Source organism: Kwoniella newhampshirensis, chromosome 2 (assembly GCF_039105145.1).
Source record: "Kwoniella newhampshirensis strain CBS 13917 chromosome 2, whole genome shotgun sequence".
Lineage (NCBI taxonomy): Eukaryota > Fungi > Basidiomycota > Tremellomycetes > Tremellales > Cryptococcaceae > Kwoniella > Kwoniella newhampshirensis.
Genome location: NC_089956.1, coordinates 1748102 through 1764595, shown reverse-complemented (window position 1 = coordinate 1764595; position 16494 = coordinate 1748102). Strand labels below are relative to the sequence as shown.

General features: G+C 51.6%; 6 protein-coding genes across 6 annotated transcripts; 3 read left to right on the top strand and 3 right to left on the bottom strand.

Annotated features, from left to right (window-relative positions):
- Positions 1 to 181: 181 nt before the first annotated feature.
- On the bottom strand, positions 182 to 2288 carry IAR55_001337 (uncharacterized protein; the record flags this gene model as incomplete). Its single annotated transcript, XM_066944464.1, has 7 exons — positions 182 to 313; positions 384 to 491; positions 577 to 822; positions 880 to 1306; positions 1438 to 1666; positions 1748 to 1923; positions 1981 to 2288. The coding sequence occupies 7 exons, from the start codon at positions 2286 to 2288 to the stop codon at positions 182 to 184; spliced, it is 1626 nt and encodes a 541-aa protein (XP_066805665.1).
- A 725-nt stretch (positions 2289 to 3013) lies between these two features.
- On the top strand, positions 3014 to 3794 carry IAR55_001336 (uncharacterized protein; the record flags this gene model as incomplete). Its single annotated transcript, XM_066944463.1, has 3 exons — positions 3014 to 3105; positions 3169 to 3392; positions 3607 to 3794. 3 exons carry the CDS (start codon positions 3014 to 3016, stop codon positions 3792 to 3794), a joined length of 504 nt encoding a protein of 167 aa, XP_066805664.1.
- A 576-nt stretch (positions 3795 to 4370) lies between these two features.
- Positions 4371 to 6715, top strand: IAR55_001335 (uncharacterized protein; the record flags this gene model as incomplete). The annotated part of the gene is made up of 10 exons (XM_066944462.1): positions 4371 to 4476; positions 4555 to 4611; positions 4676 to 4807; positions 4876 to 5014; positions 5076 to 5198; positions 5262 to 5367; positions 5457 to 5589; positions 5691 to 5866; positions 5931 to 6441; positions 6519 to 6715. The coding sequence occupies 10 exons, from the start codon at positions 4371 to 4373 to the stop codon at positions 6713 to 6715; spliced, it is 1680 nt and encodes a 559-aa protein (XP_066805663.1).
- A 385-nt stretch (positions 6716 to 7100) lies between these two features.
- On the bottom strand, positions 7101 to 8639 carry IAR55_001334 (uncharacterized protein; the record flags this gene model as incomplete). The annotated part of the gene is made up of 8 exons (XM_066944461.1): positions 7101 to 7167; positions 7239 to 7299; positions 7412 to 7670; positions 7788 to 7854; positions 8011 to 8165; positions 8235 to 8291; positions 8425 to 8442; positions 8535 to 8639. The coding sequence occupies 8 exons, from the start codon at positions 8637 to 8639 to the stop codon at positions 7101 to 7103; spliced, it is 789 nt and encodes a 262-aa protein (XP_066805662.1).
- Positions 8640 to 8964: 325 nt separating this feature from the next.
- IAR55_001333 (uncharacterized protein) lies at positions 8965 to 10870 on the bottom strand (the record flags this gene model as incomplete). The annotated part of the gene is made up of 8 exons (XM_066944460.1): positions 8965 to 9122; positions 9188 to 9706; positions 9766 to 9869; positions 9936 to 9950; positions 10002 to 10318; positions 10395 to 10501; positions 10561 to 10582; positions 10643 to 10870. 8 exons carry the CDS (start codon positions 10868 to 10870, stop codon positions 8965 to 8967), a joined length of 1470 nt encoding a protein of 489 aa, XP_066805661.1.
- Positions 10871 to 11355: 485 nt separating this feature from the next.
- On the top strand, positions 11356 to 16244 carry IAR55_001332 (uncharacterized protein; the record flags this gene model as incomplete). The annotated part of the gene is made up of 6 exons (XM_066944459.1): positions 11356 to 11461; positions 11518 to 11865; positions 11926 to 12881; positions 12933 to 14888; positions 14954 to 15418; positions 15486 to 16244. 6 exons carry the CDS (start codon positions 11356 to 11358, stop codon positions 16242 to 16244), a joined length of 4590 nt encoding a protein of 1529 aa, XP_066805660.1.
- Between the last annotated feature and the right edge of the window lie 250 nt (positions 16245 to 16494).

The following is a 16494-nucleotide window of genomic DNA, read 5'->3' as shown; positions in this document are numbered from 1 at the left end:
TGAAGCTATCACTTTTTGGCCGGTATGCATTTCATTTTGTATTATAGGACGTTAAATTGTCAATGATGTAAAGAATATTATTTCTGATGAATTACCCGTCAAAGCTACAGATTGTGAGAGAAGGTCTTTTCACATGACCCTCTGTGTCTGATGATTTGGTAGTACGAGCACGGGGTCGATCTTAACATGAGACAGCTCTCTTCGAGTTCTTCCTCACGGCTCCTCCCTTGAAAAAGAAGAAGAAGGGGATAGGACCGATGACGACTGATACCAAAGCGAGCAACAGACCAGCATATTGGAATCCGAGGTTGTGCTAAAGATCGGGTATAAAAGATAAGTCAATTGTTCACCATCGTAGACTGAGAGGTTAGAGTGACACTTGCGAAGAGCTGGGTGATCCAGAGTGGAACGGAGGCACCGATAAGGGACCGGGTCATGTTCTTTGCAGAGATGGCAGAGGCCGCATAGTTTGCGTATGAATCGACGATGTACTGCAAGGTAGAAGCTGGACTCAGCTACTGTCGTCTGATGACGTCTCCATTATATTGGTCATTGGGGGTACAGACGAGAACTCACAGAATTACCAGAAATGTAGATGAAGACGAAAGAAAATCCGAATAGGACACCAGCCGCACATGGTCCAACCCATGAGATCCCGTCGTAAGATGTGAAAGCGAGGATGAACAGAGCCGGTGGGAGGATACAGGCACCCAGCATCATTGGGTACAGACGAGCTTCGGCCGTGTTACCGTATTTGGCAGTGTGTCGACGATAGAGACGTTCTTGAACGGGCATGCAGAGGTTGGCGATGGCAATACCGATCTTCAGTCAAGTGTCAGAGAACAGTACAGAGGGATTCGATGCTGGCTTGACACTCACGATGATTGACACAAAAGAGACACCGGTCATACCCATGCCCCAGCCTCTGATTTCCTCGAAAGCAATTGGAAACGCGAAGAAGGTAGCGTACAGCAAAGCGTAGATAAAACTGAGGTAGATGGTCATGAAGATGATGATCGGTTCAGTGAACATGAAGATGATAGGACGAGCAAGGGCGATCTTCATCGTCGCCGCAAAAGGTAGTCGATGGAGATCGTGTTCGGCAACGTAGACAGTATCGTTCTGGACCTTGTTGAGACGAGCAGCTTTTTTTCGAAGGAGGACGGGAGCGAGAGTCTCCGGCATGAAGATCGTCATGGGAATAGAGGCGCCACAGAGGATGAAGAGAACCCAGTAGATCCATCGCCATTGACCTGTTCTCTGTGCGATCCAGCCACCGAATAAAGGACCAAGACAAGGGCCCATGCTGTGAGACAGGTAACACAGGTCAGGTTGGGATTTTGGAATCGGGCACGAGATCGTATGGCTTAGTTGTGTGGTGGAATCGAGACAGGACGGGAGGAATAGGGGAAGCCGCGCTCGCAAAGTGATACTCACAACAAAGTAGAAGAGAAAACAGCCATAGGGATGCCTCTATCCTCCACTGCCCAAACGTCCGAGATGGTACCCCCAACATTCGTGAAGGGTGCTGACGATGCTAAACCTGCAATCATGCGACCTGCTAACATTGTGGCAATGTTGGGAGCGAGAGCACTCGGGAGAGTGAAGATGAAATAGAAGAATATGGACACAGCATAGATGGGTCTCCGACCGACTACTTCGCTCACTGCGAAGAACAGACCTGATCAGTCCTTTTCATTCGGCGTGGTAGCATAGGTTGGTGTGGTGGACAGGATGGCCTACTCACGAGGAGCGAAGAGTAGAGGACCTATACCGAAACCGGCAACGAAGAGAGTGATGGAAAGGTAGATGGCTTCGTCGGACACGTGAAGAGTTCTCGCTGCACCGGGGAGATCACCTGTGGGCATAGCACTTCCCAGAGCGACGGTGAGACATAAAAGAGAAGCGGTGGCGGTTGCGTACCTGCAATGTTCATCAACTTGGTCTCTCAATTCACCAAATAAGCAAGAGACGACATACCACTTGTTGAACTTGGACCATTCTCTCGGTGCTTCTCCTGCCTCGAAATGAACGATTGTTCGCCCGTCTGCGCCCTTTTCCTTCACGGCGATAGCACCGGTCCTATCGTCGAGGGTTGATGTTTGAGATCCATATTGGAGTGCAGGAGCGATGCCGACCTGACTAGTTCGGGTCGCTGTGTGACTCAGACGACTGGCGATTCGAGTGACGTGATTTGGTTCCTCGACGGCTTCTTCGCGCAGTGCTTCTTCTTGCTCGTTGGTGTATATGGGTGGCTGAGCTAGCTCGGCTTCTACAGGTTCGATCATGATAGTCAGATTATTATAGTAGTAAGGGATATCAAACGAAGAGGACTGTGTAGAAAGAGAGATTGCTCAGGAGTGAATGTCTGCGACGGAGGGGGAGACCATCCGATGTCCTGGTCGAGGTGATTCAGCATTTATATAGCAGAACCGACCTCATTTCTCATGGTAGCAGTCAGTCAGCTGGCCGTAACGAGTCCAACACCGTCCCGCGGACAGTCGCGGATCAGGCAGTATTGAACAGCCATCATGGCGCAATAATGTGCCGTAGCCAGATCCAGAACAGGTCTAAACGATTGACATGAATCGTTTTGGCTGATGGTGGACTCTGAAATGGGTATCTGGTGTGGGAAAAGAGAGTGTGTGTATAAAGCTTTTTTTGCTGACATGAATCGGATGGTGATCATCATCATCATCATCAGCATCATCATCGTCATCGTCATCGTCATCATCCACTTCCGAGCAAGACATGGCGAGATGGTCTCAAGTCCTCTTGAAGCGAATGGATCTGCGAGGAGATGGGAAAACCCAGATACGGCCGCGGATGAAATACCGTGAGATTATGACGTGATCTGGAGCCGTGCTATTTGGGGTGCGCAGATAGATCATCCCTAACGGTGGTGTCATGACGTCCTGGACGACGTGTAGCGGGGGATGAACAGGTGCAGTTGGTTGGTGAATGATGAAGATGAAGAATCGACCTGTATCTGATCCCATCTCTGCAGCCTTAAATGTCATCACTCTTCAAGCGATTCACCCCGATGTCGCCCTCGGCTCCCAAATACGTGTACAAGATTCTCCCGCACCCTTCGGTTGACTCCCGGTATGTCACTGGACAGTCGTATCCCCGGGTAACAAGCTGACTCAAAGGTCTACGACGGATCAGGTTCACCTTCCCTGTGCCTCTTCCTCCATCACATGAGTTTCTGACAGAGCTAGATCTCAACGATCGATTCATCCATCTCTCAGCAGCTGTCCAGATTCCCACCACCCTCAACCTGTTCTTCAAAGATGATCCAGCAGTGACATTATTGCGTATCGAGACGGAACGACTTGCAGCTTGGAAAAAGGTCGAATGGTGTTTACCGGATCAGACACCCAGGACAGGAGGTGAGTACGTGCCATGGTATGGTCGGGTCAGTTTGATCAGCAGGGCCGAAGATCGCTGTCTTACTGGCCCAGACTGCTTATCAACGCATGCAAGCTTGGCGGGAGGTCCCGTCTGTATGCATCAGAAGAAGCAAGGAAAGAAAGGATGACTCGTTGACCGGAAAGCAAGGAGGATGAATCGATGGCTGACGATAGGCGTTTGTGTTTGATTCAGATATGCCGTATCTCTGTGCTCACGCTTGGCCGGTCCCGTTAGAAGGAGAGTATGTGGAAAGTTTCCGTAAAGTGCATAGAAACGGCGATGGTGCCAAGACGAGCGGTGAGAAGGGCAGTGATAGCAGTGGCAGTGCTGGCTGGGAGGAGTCGCTTGAAGGAAAAGATATCAAGGGTTGGTTGGTGTAAGTTAGTTTAAGCGAGGTTTGGAAATGACAGCACGGGGGAAGAGAGGGAAGACAGGGTTATGGTTCGCTGGAGATAAGGGACTCACCCACATGCAACCCTCTCGTTTGGCACCTGGTCGATTCCTTATCAGTCTTCTATTCTTGAAAGGGTATATACGTCAATCTTTTCCAGGGGTTACTATCCGATCTGATCGGTCGTTGGACATTGCTCCCAGCAAGCAGCAGTGACATGCAGCACAGGGTAAGAAGACAGAGATAGGGAGAATGCGGAAGAAGCGAACTACCGTATGTTTAACGAGAATGTGGAACCAGAACATCAGAGAAATTTGGGTTGGTGGGTTTGGATGACTTGGGTTACTTTGGAATTGACAATTTCGCTCCACTGGATTCAACTCGTCCGACAGGTCTTTGATAGCCATCGTATCGTGTCTTATATCAAAACAGCAATCAATCCCAACGTCAGGTCTATCTCATCGACAGGGTGATCGACAGATCGACATCTCCACGTAAAAACCATTCTTCTCCCTAGCTCTTCTTTGCACCGAAGAGCTGTCTGATACCTTGCGCGACCGTTGAGATGACGATTGCTACGACGTTGAAAAAGAGGGCGACGACCACGTCCGCGTGGGTCTTGCCAAAGGAGGAATCATGTATCGCTCCTGAGGAGATCTGGAGTAACAAGGGTGAGTGTCTAGCTCTTCAGCACAACTATAGCAGAACCGGGAAAAGAATTCGTAGCTGAACTCATGGTTGCAACACAGACATGGATCCCACGCCTTACGAGTACCGAAGATGGACTTCATGGACATTCTTCACCTGTCAGTGATGTCTGTCGAGTGGTTCTCGTCGGAACCGACCGCTTACCTATATCTGACAATGCAGACTGGATCTCCGATCTGATCAACCCAGGAACATGGGCGACCGTAGCCAGTTTCGTCAGTCTGGGCTTGACATGGTGGGAATCTTGTCTTGCCATCTTTGTCGGAGGTTTCCTGGTTTCGGTCGTCATCACCGGTAAGTTGTATCTAGCTTCGCGTGTATCTGCCAAATCGATCTGCTAGGCTGACTTGATCGATTCCCAGCCAACGGTTACGTCGGTGCTAAGATCCACACACCTTTCGCGGTCACCTCCCGTTCCGTCTTCGGTTACTGGGGTTCCAAATTCGTCGTCTTCTCTCGTATGGTCATCGCTTGTTTCTGGCTCTCTATCAACTCCTGGTCGTGAGTGTGCAAGTCGTAGCGTCTACTTTTCCCGTCCTGGCGAGCTGACATCGTTGAATAGTGGTGGTGTTTTCGTCACACTGATGATCCGATCGATTTGGCCGCAATATGCTCGGCTCAAGAACACCATTCCCGCCAGTCAAGGTGCTACTTCAGGCGACTTCTTGTCATTCTTCCTCTTCTGGTGAGCACCGCCTTCGACAAATACAACTCGCTGCTTCCCATGACTGACGGTCCGGACTCGCAGGCTTCTCCAATTGCCTTTCGTGTTCATTCACCCTTCCAAGCTCAAGTGGGTTTTCAACATCAAGGCTATTGCTGTGCCTGTGGTCGCTTTGGGTACTCTCATCTGGGTCAGTGATCTCATGTCCGCCTGTGGTCCGAAAGCCAAAATGCCCACGCAGTACAGGAAAACTCACTGACGCCATTGACGATTATCTAGGCCGTTGTCAAAGCGGGAGGCAATGCTTCTAATGCACTCTCGAACCCTGCCCACCGAGCTGCTCCGGGTGCAGCCAGATTTATCGCGTTTATGACTTCCGTCACTGCTTGTCAAGGGACTTGGGCCACACTCAGTGAGTTGAGGTCTTTCAGCATGGTTCAGAGATGCGCCTCGCCTCGATACAAAGAGCCATCGCGACCGCCTAAACACGCCGCTAACAGACTAATTGTCCAGGTTTGAATATCGGAGATTTCTCACGATACTGCAAGTCGCCCAATGCCACCTACATCCAAGTCATCGTTGTGCCTTTACTCTTCAGTCTTCTCAGCGTGTTCGCAGCCATCACCGCGGCTTGCTGTGCTTTCGTATATGGTGATGCCGGATCCTACTACCAGCCATATGATGTTGTTGTGAGTGGCTTCTCTTGTTCGAGACCGTTGAAGAAGCCCCACTGATGATCGTCCTTTCCCTTAGGCTCTTTGGGACACTTCTGCCGGTGGTCGAGCTGCCATGTTCCTTGCCTCGCTCGCCTGGGCTCTCGCAAACGTTACCACCAATATCACCGCCAACTCGATCTCCGCTGCCAACGACATGACCTCTCTTGCACCCAAATACATCGACATCAAGCGAGGTCAATTGATCGCCATCACCGTCGGAGTGTGGGGTTTCGCGCCTTGGAAGGTTTTGGCTACCGCTGCCGACTTCTTGACTTTCATGTCGAGTTATTCGATCGTTTTGGCACCTATCGCGGCGATCATGGCTGTCGATTTCTTCTTTGTCAAGAAGAGCAAGGTCGACATCTACGAGCTTTACAAGCCAGACGGTATCTACAGGTTCTCAAAGGGTTGGAACTGGAGGGCATATATCGCTTTGGCCATCGCTATCGCTCCCAACTTGCCGGGAATGATCAATGCCATCAACAGCACGGTGTCCATCGGAAACGTCAGGTATATCTACATGGTTTCTAACATTGCCGGTGACTTCAGTGAGTATCGTTTTCACATTCTGCCCATTCGTTCAAACCTCGATCGAAATATGACTAACCAATTCTATCTCACCCAGTCGCTATCCTCGTTTACCTCCTGCTTTGCCGTTTCTTCCCCGCCTACGACTCCCTTGTCGACGTCCCCGTCCACGATCTCATCCAGCCCGACTCTACCGATTACGGTCACTACGGGTCATATGGTCACGAGCAATATCACAACGGTAGTGGGAACGATAAGGATGGCGGCGTCGAGACGGATGTCAAGGCGGTATGAGAAGTTGTTAGTAGTCGAGATGATGCATCATTGCTCTGGCAGCGGAGTATGATTAGCTATCGCAGTGGAGAAAGTATTTCGAGGAAGAAAGCAGTAGTATTTAGTTAGCGTATTCGTTGTTGGCCAGTTAGTATTTTCAGTCGTTCGTAAAAGTGCAACTCTGTCAAAGGGAGAAGAGATTTCAAAGTTGTCATGGATGGTTTATGTGCAATGTTCAGGGAGAGGCGATCATACAGCGTGTCTGGCTTTTCGTCTCTGAGTACAGCTGCATTCATCTCACAACGATATCATCTTCATTGCATTGAGGGGAGAACTTTCATACTAGACCTTCATATTCGGGCATTCAGAGGTCCCCGTTCTATGGCTACATGCACGAACTTCGGGCCTAAGGCAGACTCTGTCCGCCTCGTGTGGCTTTTGCGACTTCGGACTGAGCCTCGTTCTTGAGATATCTGCGGGTGAGAGCGGATCAGTCGGAACGTATTCAGATTGATTCTGGAATAGTTGGGAACCCATCGCTGACCTTTGCAAGAGCTCAAAATAGTGTTCATCATCCGAACTTGTATTCTTGAGTGAGTCGCGGGCTACAGTACACAAAAGCAGAATATGATCAACAACAGAAGTCACGAGCAATCTTAACCAGTAACCAGTCAAGTGGGATTGTGTACGACTCGACTCGACTCGACTGGGACTCACCCAACAACCGATCTTTATACCCCTCCCATCCCTCCCCTACAGCTTTATGATCGAAGGCCCTATACTCTTCCAGGATATAGAACCTTCTCACGAAAGGCGCCAGGCTCATATCCACCGCTGTGAACTGTTCTCCGGCGAAATACGGGCCCTTGACGCGCGAGCTGAGGGTGCGAAGACCGTCATAAAGAGCTTGAAGAGCGGAGGATTGGGAGGGGGCATCTTGTGATTGTTGGAGTTTGAAATATTGAGGGAGGATTTTCTGGTCGTATGTGGAGAATACGTCAGTGGAGCTGGCTTGGGATATTGAGTAAGAAGCGTTGTTTGATGGGACGGCAGAAGAGGAAATGTTGAGGTTGGTCTGCGATTGTTGACTGACCTTGGTTACGTGCTGGACATTCAACCTAGCCCACGACTTCTCATATGGGTCAGAAGGGAAGATCGAGCTGTGCGAGCGGTTTTGCGATCAGTTCTCGATACACACAAAGGCCATATATGGTCCCAGATCCTCGCCTTTGATGACATGAGAACATGAAGCTGATATCGTACTGAACGAGGGAGGGTCGAGGGGCCAGAGGCTAGCTAGGGAAAAGAAGACTCACGGATGCTCATCACTGGCCGGATAGAGATCCTCCAGATACTCCACCAACACATCACTCTCGTAAAGCGCCTTGCTCCCCTGCGAAGTCTTGATCTCGAGAGTGGGGACCAAACCCAGTGGGTTCAGCCGGAGAAACTTTTGTTCTTTCTTGTACGGCTACCGACAATCGTGGTCGCTTCAGCCGTTGTATGATAGGTATTCATCCACTCGACGATGATCACTCACGTTCACTTCGTGATATCGGTATGGGATCTTGCGTTCTTCGAGGGCCATCCAGATTCGCTGAGTGGAAAGAGACTATGAGCTTGACAGCAAGATTGCCCCGGCAGTCGGGGTACCATAGTCCAGAGAGCCTGATCTTTTGATTCCACTTCCAGTATTGAGGGATCTGGGCTGGAAGTGTCAGAACACATACCTGGTTGAAAGGACAAAACTGACCAAGAAATGTAACGATCAGCACCACCCGTTGCAATAGCCACAGCGGACGTCCAGTTGGTATAGGAGTGATAGAATGTTGTGACATACCCATCCGCTCCAAAACACGATGCCCTCCTCCTTCTGATGGGCATCGACCGTATGCTTGGCCAATCCCGTAGCTTCGGGATGGACGCTCTCGTCTGGCATTGGCATTTTGGCGATGGAGCTTCGGCAGAAGGTGCGTATGGTCCTCAAGACAAATGATCTGGAGTTGTAATATATGTTTGCTTGGACGGAACGTAACATGCAGTCGAGTACAGTGCTGATCTAACAGCAGGGAGGAGGGAAGTGGCATATCACCTTCCCCGTCATTGAATCCGCTGATGATGATCAATCCCTCCACCGACCTCCACCTGTTCCGAACGATCGCTGGGTGAGTCACTACTACTGCTGTCTACTATTTTGATGCGCTTTGCAAGTGTGCACGTGCACTGACACGATCTTGATCAAAAACCAAGTAATGCATGCAACCCCGCTGCTACCAGCTGATTTCGCATCCCATCGCAAGATGATCACTTGCACAGATCCCTTTCCTCGGTAAACCCTCGCCAAGTTGCTCTGTCCGTGGTGGTGCAAGAAGACCTGTCACTGAGGCTCGCGCTCCGCCATCTACCGGTGGCAGGATAAGCAGGTAATCTGTTAATGGCAGTGAAAGCATCAGCCGACAATTCTAGTAAGCGAGCAGTGGAGGAAAACCTCACCTAATGTAAGGCGAAACAACGGCGTGAAGCATGTATAGGCAGGTTCACCACCTCCCTCAGCATCTAGTCCAGGGACGAAACCGCCACGGCGGCTGAAGCTCTCCATGTTTGTATCGGTCGACCCACCGGACCAGCTCGTGGACCCATATGCGCTCCTTGCCCCCTCATTCGGAAGCAGCTGTTGGACCAGAGCTACCAGTTGTTCCGCCGTCGACATCCCGTCCTTCTCCTCTGGCGCTCGAGTATTAGCTATCGATTTCTCGTTGGAATCAGGAAGTTCGTCCTCATCGTCATCTTTGACCTTGGATTCGGTAGCAGCGACGGCATTGGGTGTGTTGGCGCCAGTCCCAGACATGGACGGTGGCTGAGGGATGGATGTGTCTCGCGACAAGGGGACTTTCTGCACACTGTCGTGAACCAGTCGAGAGGATCTGATCTCGTCGATCATAGATGAGTGAAGCGGTTTGTGAGGCGCTACCAATAATTGATATGTAGCTTCGGAAGGCTGTGTATTGAGATCTGAAGGGAACAAAGTCAGCAGTGTCACAGCCAACTTCTGCGTCATCGGAAAAGCTTACCGCCAGCAAAAACTACTGGCCAAGTGATACAATTATTGTCTTGCTGAAACTGTCGTATCGTCCGTAAGAGAATGATGCATTGTCGGACTCGCTCATAAGCATATCTGTTGATTGATGATCAGCTTGTCAACCGTGCACGACCTCCCCGCTGGTGACATGATCTTGCTCACTTAGGATGCCAGAACCTGTTTAGCATTTGTCAGCTCTCATCGCCACACAGGGCAAGTCAAGCTCACAAATGCGTCGTTGCTACTACAACACCTCTGCCTACCGCATTCGATTCTTCCAAAGCGACGATCAATCCCACATTCTTCGTTTGTCTGCTTCCCCCTCTACGTCTTCGTATATCCTGGTGCTTCTCATCACTAGCCTCTTCATCCGTGGGCACAGTAGCTACACTTTCCAGGTCGAGTTGTACCAGCTTGGTACCCCTCACGAAGAACCGATCGTTGCGGTAGAGAATGACAAGTCCATGGAGCTTTCCGGGCCCGGAACCTTTGACGTGAGAGTGCTTGGGAAGTGACGAGAGGTAGTCAGGCAGTCTGTCGCATTCCTAAGTGCCAAATCCAAGATCAGCATCGAGCACTCAACGCCCGCTTTCGGACGCAAAGGCAATCAATGAAACTCGCTTGTAAGCAGATTATATCGTTCGCTGAGTGATGTTCCAGTTCTGCTTGCATCAACGGTCTTCTTTCGGACCATCTCAGACAGTCTGAGCCGGGAAAGAGCTCCCTTCCTGTTTTGCCGATATCAATGAGAATTCTCGGACATGTTTATGTGGTAGGATGAGCTTACGAACAAGGGTTTGAGCCAAGATCTACAAGAGTAATCTTGATCAGTAGGAGACACATACCAAGTCATGAATCTCGAGACCCACATTCCAAGTGACTATCCTTACTTTCCTGCTCCCACCATTCTCCGTCGAAGCAGAGCGCAAATCGATCCATTCTCGTTTCAGAAACTTCCTCCGCTCCTCCTCTAGCTTCTGCTCCGGCGTCAACTGTGACGTCCCCGCAGCCTTCGCCGCCTTTTTGGCCAATCTAGCAGCTTGACGCTCAGCTGCTTTGACGGTCTGTTCGGGAGTGAGGGTGTAAGGAGGTGCCATTGTCACAGAGATTTTTGCGAGGTGAGGACGTAATGAAAGGGCTACTACGTATTCATGGGCGAGTGATGATGACAACAGATGGTGGGGAGAGGGTCTATTCCTGGTGAAAGCTGTTTTGGACTCGTCTGGTGGAGGTTGTGACGTTCTGTTTCAGAGTTCGTAATGGCCCATTAGGTCAGTTGGCCGGCTGGACAACTCCGATTAGAAAACGGGCGGCCGATGACTATTATCCGTTCGCCTAACGTCGATAAAATCGTAATGGTCAACGAGTTTGAATTAGAAATAGCTTAGGGGTCAAGGTCGGGAAAAGTCGGGACCAAATCCGAACCACGTGTCCTTGATCTTTTCGAAAAAGTCAGAGAAGCGAGAGAGAGTCGTAGGGAGATCGATTAGATCGAAGCTCAGCGCATCACTCTTGGTTACACTCTTAAACATAATCGACCATCTGATTCGTTCAGTCCCACTACCCAAACCCTTCCTCGACCATGTCTGCGCAAGAACAGACTGAGAGTCGACAGAACGGAGAAGAGGTCCAGCAGGAAGTCGGCCAGCTCAACGGTGACGGCCAAGTCGAGGAACAAGCTGTGACTCGTGAGCAGAGCTTCTGTTGTGGACGTATGCAACACAGTCGCTGATATCCTCCCCAGTCCCTCCTGTCACAGTCCGGATCCCTTCTCCGTCGTGTCCCAGGACGGTACCTAAATCACAGGATTCTACGGAACCTCGTAACCGTCTCACTCTCTATCCTCAGCCCACTGAGACCATCCAAGATCTCAAGATTCTCATAAACGACTGGGCTGGTGCCTACTGGCTCGGACCCTATTCCCTCCGTCTCCCATTTGTAGTCGCCGAAGATGGCAGAGGAAAGGTGTTCAGCAAGAAGCAGGATCTCAGCGAGATCCGAGCTGGCGAGAGATTGAACGAATGGTTGGAGGTGCAGGATGCTTTCGCTCATCTTGAGGATGATCAGGAGAGGGTTTTGGAGATCGTCAAAGGTCAGTATTCGTCATCGCACCAGGTATGACTGAGCTTGACTGACGAATATGATCTGCTAGAACCATATGGAGAGTTCACAGCTCGACAATCTGTGCTTCGTTTGCTAGAACTCGTTGCTCCCGCCGGTACTTCGACCAATACTACCTCCACTCCACTTGCCCTTCAGTCTGGAGCTACCATCTTCGAGTCCGTTCGAGACGGTCTCCTTCCGCCAAACGCGGAGACGACCTACGAGGAGATCGAGGTGGAGCTTCCCAGTGGACGAAAGGGCAAGGGTGGAAAGAAGGAGCTCGTCAAAGTCAAGCGCGCTGTCTCTAATGACAAATCTCATGCTTTCGCTGACTGGAAAACGGAATGGGCTTCGATTCCCCTCGCAACTCTACCTGTCTCTCAACCACCTTTGGAAGTCTCTCCTTGTGTCAAGACGATACAGATCTCTCCCTTCAACCCACCTCCCCCTCACCTTCGACAACTCGGTCACCAGCTTTACCTCCAAATCGCTCTTCTGGAAGGCGAGACTGTCACCGTGATCTGCTCGACGCGAGGATGGTATGTTTCGAAATCCAACGTCAACCAGTTCGACGCTGCTCCTCGACCCGCTGCCGATGGCTCCATTCCCGCCCCTACCCACTCTCTCATCGACCTCCTCCACACGATTTCCCCGATCTTTTCAGAAAGATTATCGAAACTCGCCCCTCTGTCTGCCGAGCCTCCAGCATTGGACCCTATCTCCACCGTTGCTATTCCCCAGGCTGAACCTTCCTATCCCTGGCTGGCTACTAGCCCCAAACCAGCTACCGCTCCCGAGGTACTTCGAACTCAGCTGGCCTTCCTTCACACCGGTGCGTTCGGCGCTGACAGTGTAGATGCTGCTCGAGATTGGAATGAGGAAATTCAGGGCATCAGGGAGCTGCCCAGGGGTTCTATGCAGGAGAGGGTTTTCCGAGAAAAGATGCTGCAAAAGGTTTGGGCGGAGTTTGACCAGGCTGCCATACGAGCTGTCCAGAGCGTCGCTGTGAGTTTTAGTAGCTTATGTTGATCAATCAGGAGCTGACAGCAATCACAGCGAGGTGACATCCCTCCTATCAACCCTGCTGAGGACTCTCGAGCTCACATGTACCTTCAATCCAATATATTCATCACTCAAGGTGATTCGGACGCTCTGGACGCTTACTCCCACCTTGGAGGTGATGCCGCTATGCGAATCTCTCATGGCAAGGACGTCGCTGGCGTTAGGCTTCTCAACAAGCTCGATGTCGATGGCTTGTACATGCTCGGCCACACCATCGTCGACTGGCAAGGTAGACGTTGGATCTGTCAAAGCATCTTACCGGGTATCTTCTCCAACAGACGAAAAGAAGATGACGAGGATGCTGCTCCTACGGGTAACGACGAAGACAAGAAGGAGAAGAAGGAGGATTGGGTCAACGTGTCGGGCGGTTCTCCTACTTCTGCTACCTCCGAGCCTCCTGCTGAGAACGCTGGTGACGATGAAGCTGAGGTTTCCGACCTCGATTCGGAGAACCCAATGATGATCTACGGTGTGGATTCGGAACGACAAACTACCATTCACTGGGATGCGGCCACCCACAAGCTCATGGCCCAAATTGGAACGGCACACCGACTTGCCGCACACAAGATGAGGGATGGCAAGGGCGAGGAGCACGAATTCTACGCCAGCGCAGAGGTCAAGGGACTTCGAGGCACCGATGGCAGGCGATACCTTCTTGACGCTCAGAGACTCTGTCCCGTTGATGTTGAATGGTTGGAGAAGGACATGGAGGGAAAGCTTGTCGGTCCGGACGCTGATAACGAGGTTCAAGGCCCCACATACCCTCATCGACTGGTCATGCTCCGACCGGAGCTTCTGGAGACTTTCTGGGAGAGCGAGCTCAAGCGATGGGCTCGAGGGGTTGCTGACAAGGCTCAAGCCAAGAAGAATGAGGAGGCTAAGGCTGAGGCTTCGAGTGAGGCTGGCCCTAGCTCCGAAAAGGTTGATGGGGAGCCACCCGCGGCCGAGGAGATTGCCGAGGCGGTCGCACCGAAGGAGGAGCAACATCCCGCTGTGGAGGCTGCTGCTGCTCACCGAGCCGAAGAAGAGAAGCCAGTCGACGCCTCCGTCATCGGGGATATCAAGCAATTCGAGCTTCGATTCAACCCCGACGCCTTTGTCGAGCAAGTGCCCACCAAGGACTCCGACGAGACTTTCCTTCCCGCCGCCATCAACGATGAGTCCGATCCATCCGTCAAGGCTGTTCGAGACGCCTCCGTCTTCTTGCGATCCATCGCTATCCCTGCTGTCGTCCTCGATGTCTTGACCGGAAACACCTCGGGTCTAATGGACGGTCAATCTCTGTCCAAGCACTTGCATGGCAGGGGTATCAACATCCGTTATCTCGGTCATCTCGCCTCCACCATCGTCCAGTTCTCCGCTGGTCCTGATGGCAAGGAGAAGTCTGAAACTGGCCACCTCGCCTCCTTGAAGAACATTGTCATCCAAGAAATGGTTTTCCGAGCCAGCAAGCACATTCTCCGAACCCTCCTGAATGATCTCCAACCTGAGACTGTCACTTTCGCCGTTTCTCACTACCTCAATTGTCTGCTGGGCTCTTCTGTGAATTCATCTCCTTCGGCTACATTCCACCCGATCGGCGTGTCGGACCACGAGGACGAGCCTGCGTATGTCAGTCTGACTCCTGAAGTGTTGCGGAAGCAGATCATCGAAGAAGTCCAACAACGATTCCGGTGGACTTTGGATGATACCTTCTTGACTCAGGGATTGAGGAAGAAGCAGCTTCTCAGAGAATTGGCCATGCGAGTCGGTTTCCAACTCGCTCAGAGGGAGTACATTTTCGACAAGGAGCAAGCTGAGGCCGCTTCTGTCAACGGTGAGGAGGAAAAGTCTGTCAACGGCAAGGACAAGAAAAAGAAGGTCAAGACTGTGGCACCCAAGAGAAACACAGTCTTCGAGCCTGAGGATGTGTTGACTCTTGTTCCTATCATCAAGTCGACCGCCCCTTCAGTGAGTTGTCTTCCGTTCAGCAACTGAGCTGCGGACAGAAGCTGAGCGGCGTAACTCTTGTCCAGGTCACTGTTGCTGAGGAGATTCTCGAGGCTGGACGGAACACCATCAACCGAGGCTCCATCGACCTTGGACTAGAGTTCATGCTCGAAGCGCTCCAACTTTACGAGAACATCCACTCCGTGATCCACCCCGAGGTGGCATCGGTCTACAACCAGTATTCTCAAGCCGTTCACCAACTCGCCCGCGTCAAAATCCAGCAAGTAGCAGCTTCTGCAGAGGGTTCAGATCACGAGCAGCCTCTGGGCCTCGATGTCACCACCGCCTTGAGATTGCAACGACAAGCAGTGACAGTTGCCGAGAGAACGTTGGGTGTCTACCACCACGAAACAGCAGGTTACTACTTCAACCTTGCTATGCTGGAGAACCTGGAAGGTAATGCTCAACAGGCCCTGAGGTACTTCAGACATGTCTTGACCCTCTGGGATGTCATATACGGACCTGGACACCCGGAGATCAACACTGTTTTGGTGAGTGCGAGTCCTGGTCTTCCCGGCCGAGATGCAATACTGATGACGACCGTTCTCTTCTGTGCAGAGCAACGTTGGTGTTGTCCTTCAAGCTATCAACGAGACCACACTGTCTCTCTCTCTCCAGAAGCAAGCGTACGAATCTACACTTGCTCTCTTCGGTTCGGCGCACATCCAGACCGGTCAGTCCCTGCACCAGCTCACCCAAGCACACTTCCTCGCCGGGGACATGCCTTCTGCACTGTCCACTTCTGAACAGGCTCTCGCAATCTTCGCCACTCGACTGGGTGAGGAACATGGTCAGACCAAGGAAGTAAAGAAGAACGTGGAACTCCTCCGAGCTGTCCTCGACAATGTCGAGAGACAGAAGGAGAGGAACGAGCAGGTCAAGAAGGAATCTCAGGAGAGATTACGATTGGCCCGAGAGCGTGTGGGACAACTGGGTGCTGGTGCAGGCACTTCTGCTGCCAGAGGACGGCGATTAGGTCAAGGCTTGGGCGGTGGCAATGGTGGTGTGAGGATCGTCGATCCCGCAGCTCTCCAAGCGGTAGCAGCTGCAGCTGCAGCCGCTGCTGCTGGTACTGGTGTTTCTTCGGGCGGTCAACACGGGGTACCCCCTGTCGAAGGTCAGGCAGAAGGCGTTGCGTCGGCACCAGAGGGCGTCGTCCCCACTGCTGAGGAGATTTCACACATCGGAGCGAGAGGCACGGAGAGCGTGGAGGAGTTGGTCAGGTTCATCCAGGGTCAACAGCAGAACCAGGCTCCGACAGCGAGGAGGGGCAAGAACGCGTTGAGAGGAAAGAGAAGGACAGGTGCGAAGCGATAAGTGCGTCGGTCAGGGACTTTTGTACTGTCAGAGAGGGAGGAAGACAAAATAAATCACCATCATACGTTGAACAAAACTCAAAACAACAGCCACTCCCATCTTCTTACTTTACTATTTATTCGCTCGCATCTTCTCCCTTACTGAATCATATAGCATTGACATCTCTCTTTGGCATGGTCGATTTGAGAACACGTTACATCGGAAATCCTCGTCTTTCCAAAGTAGTACAATAACAAAAGCACCACTCTTC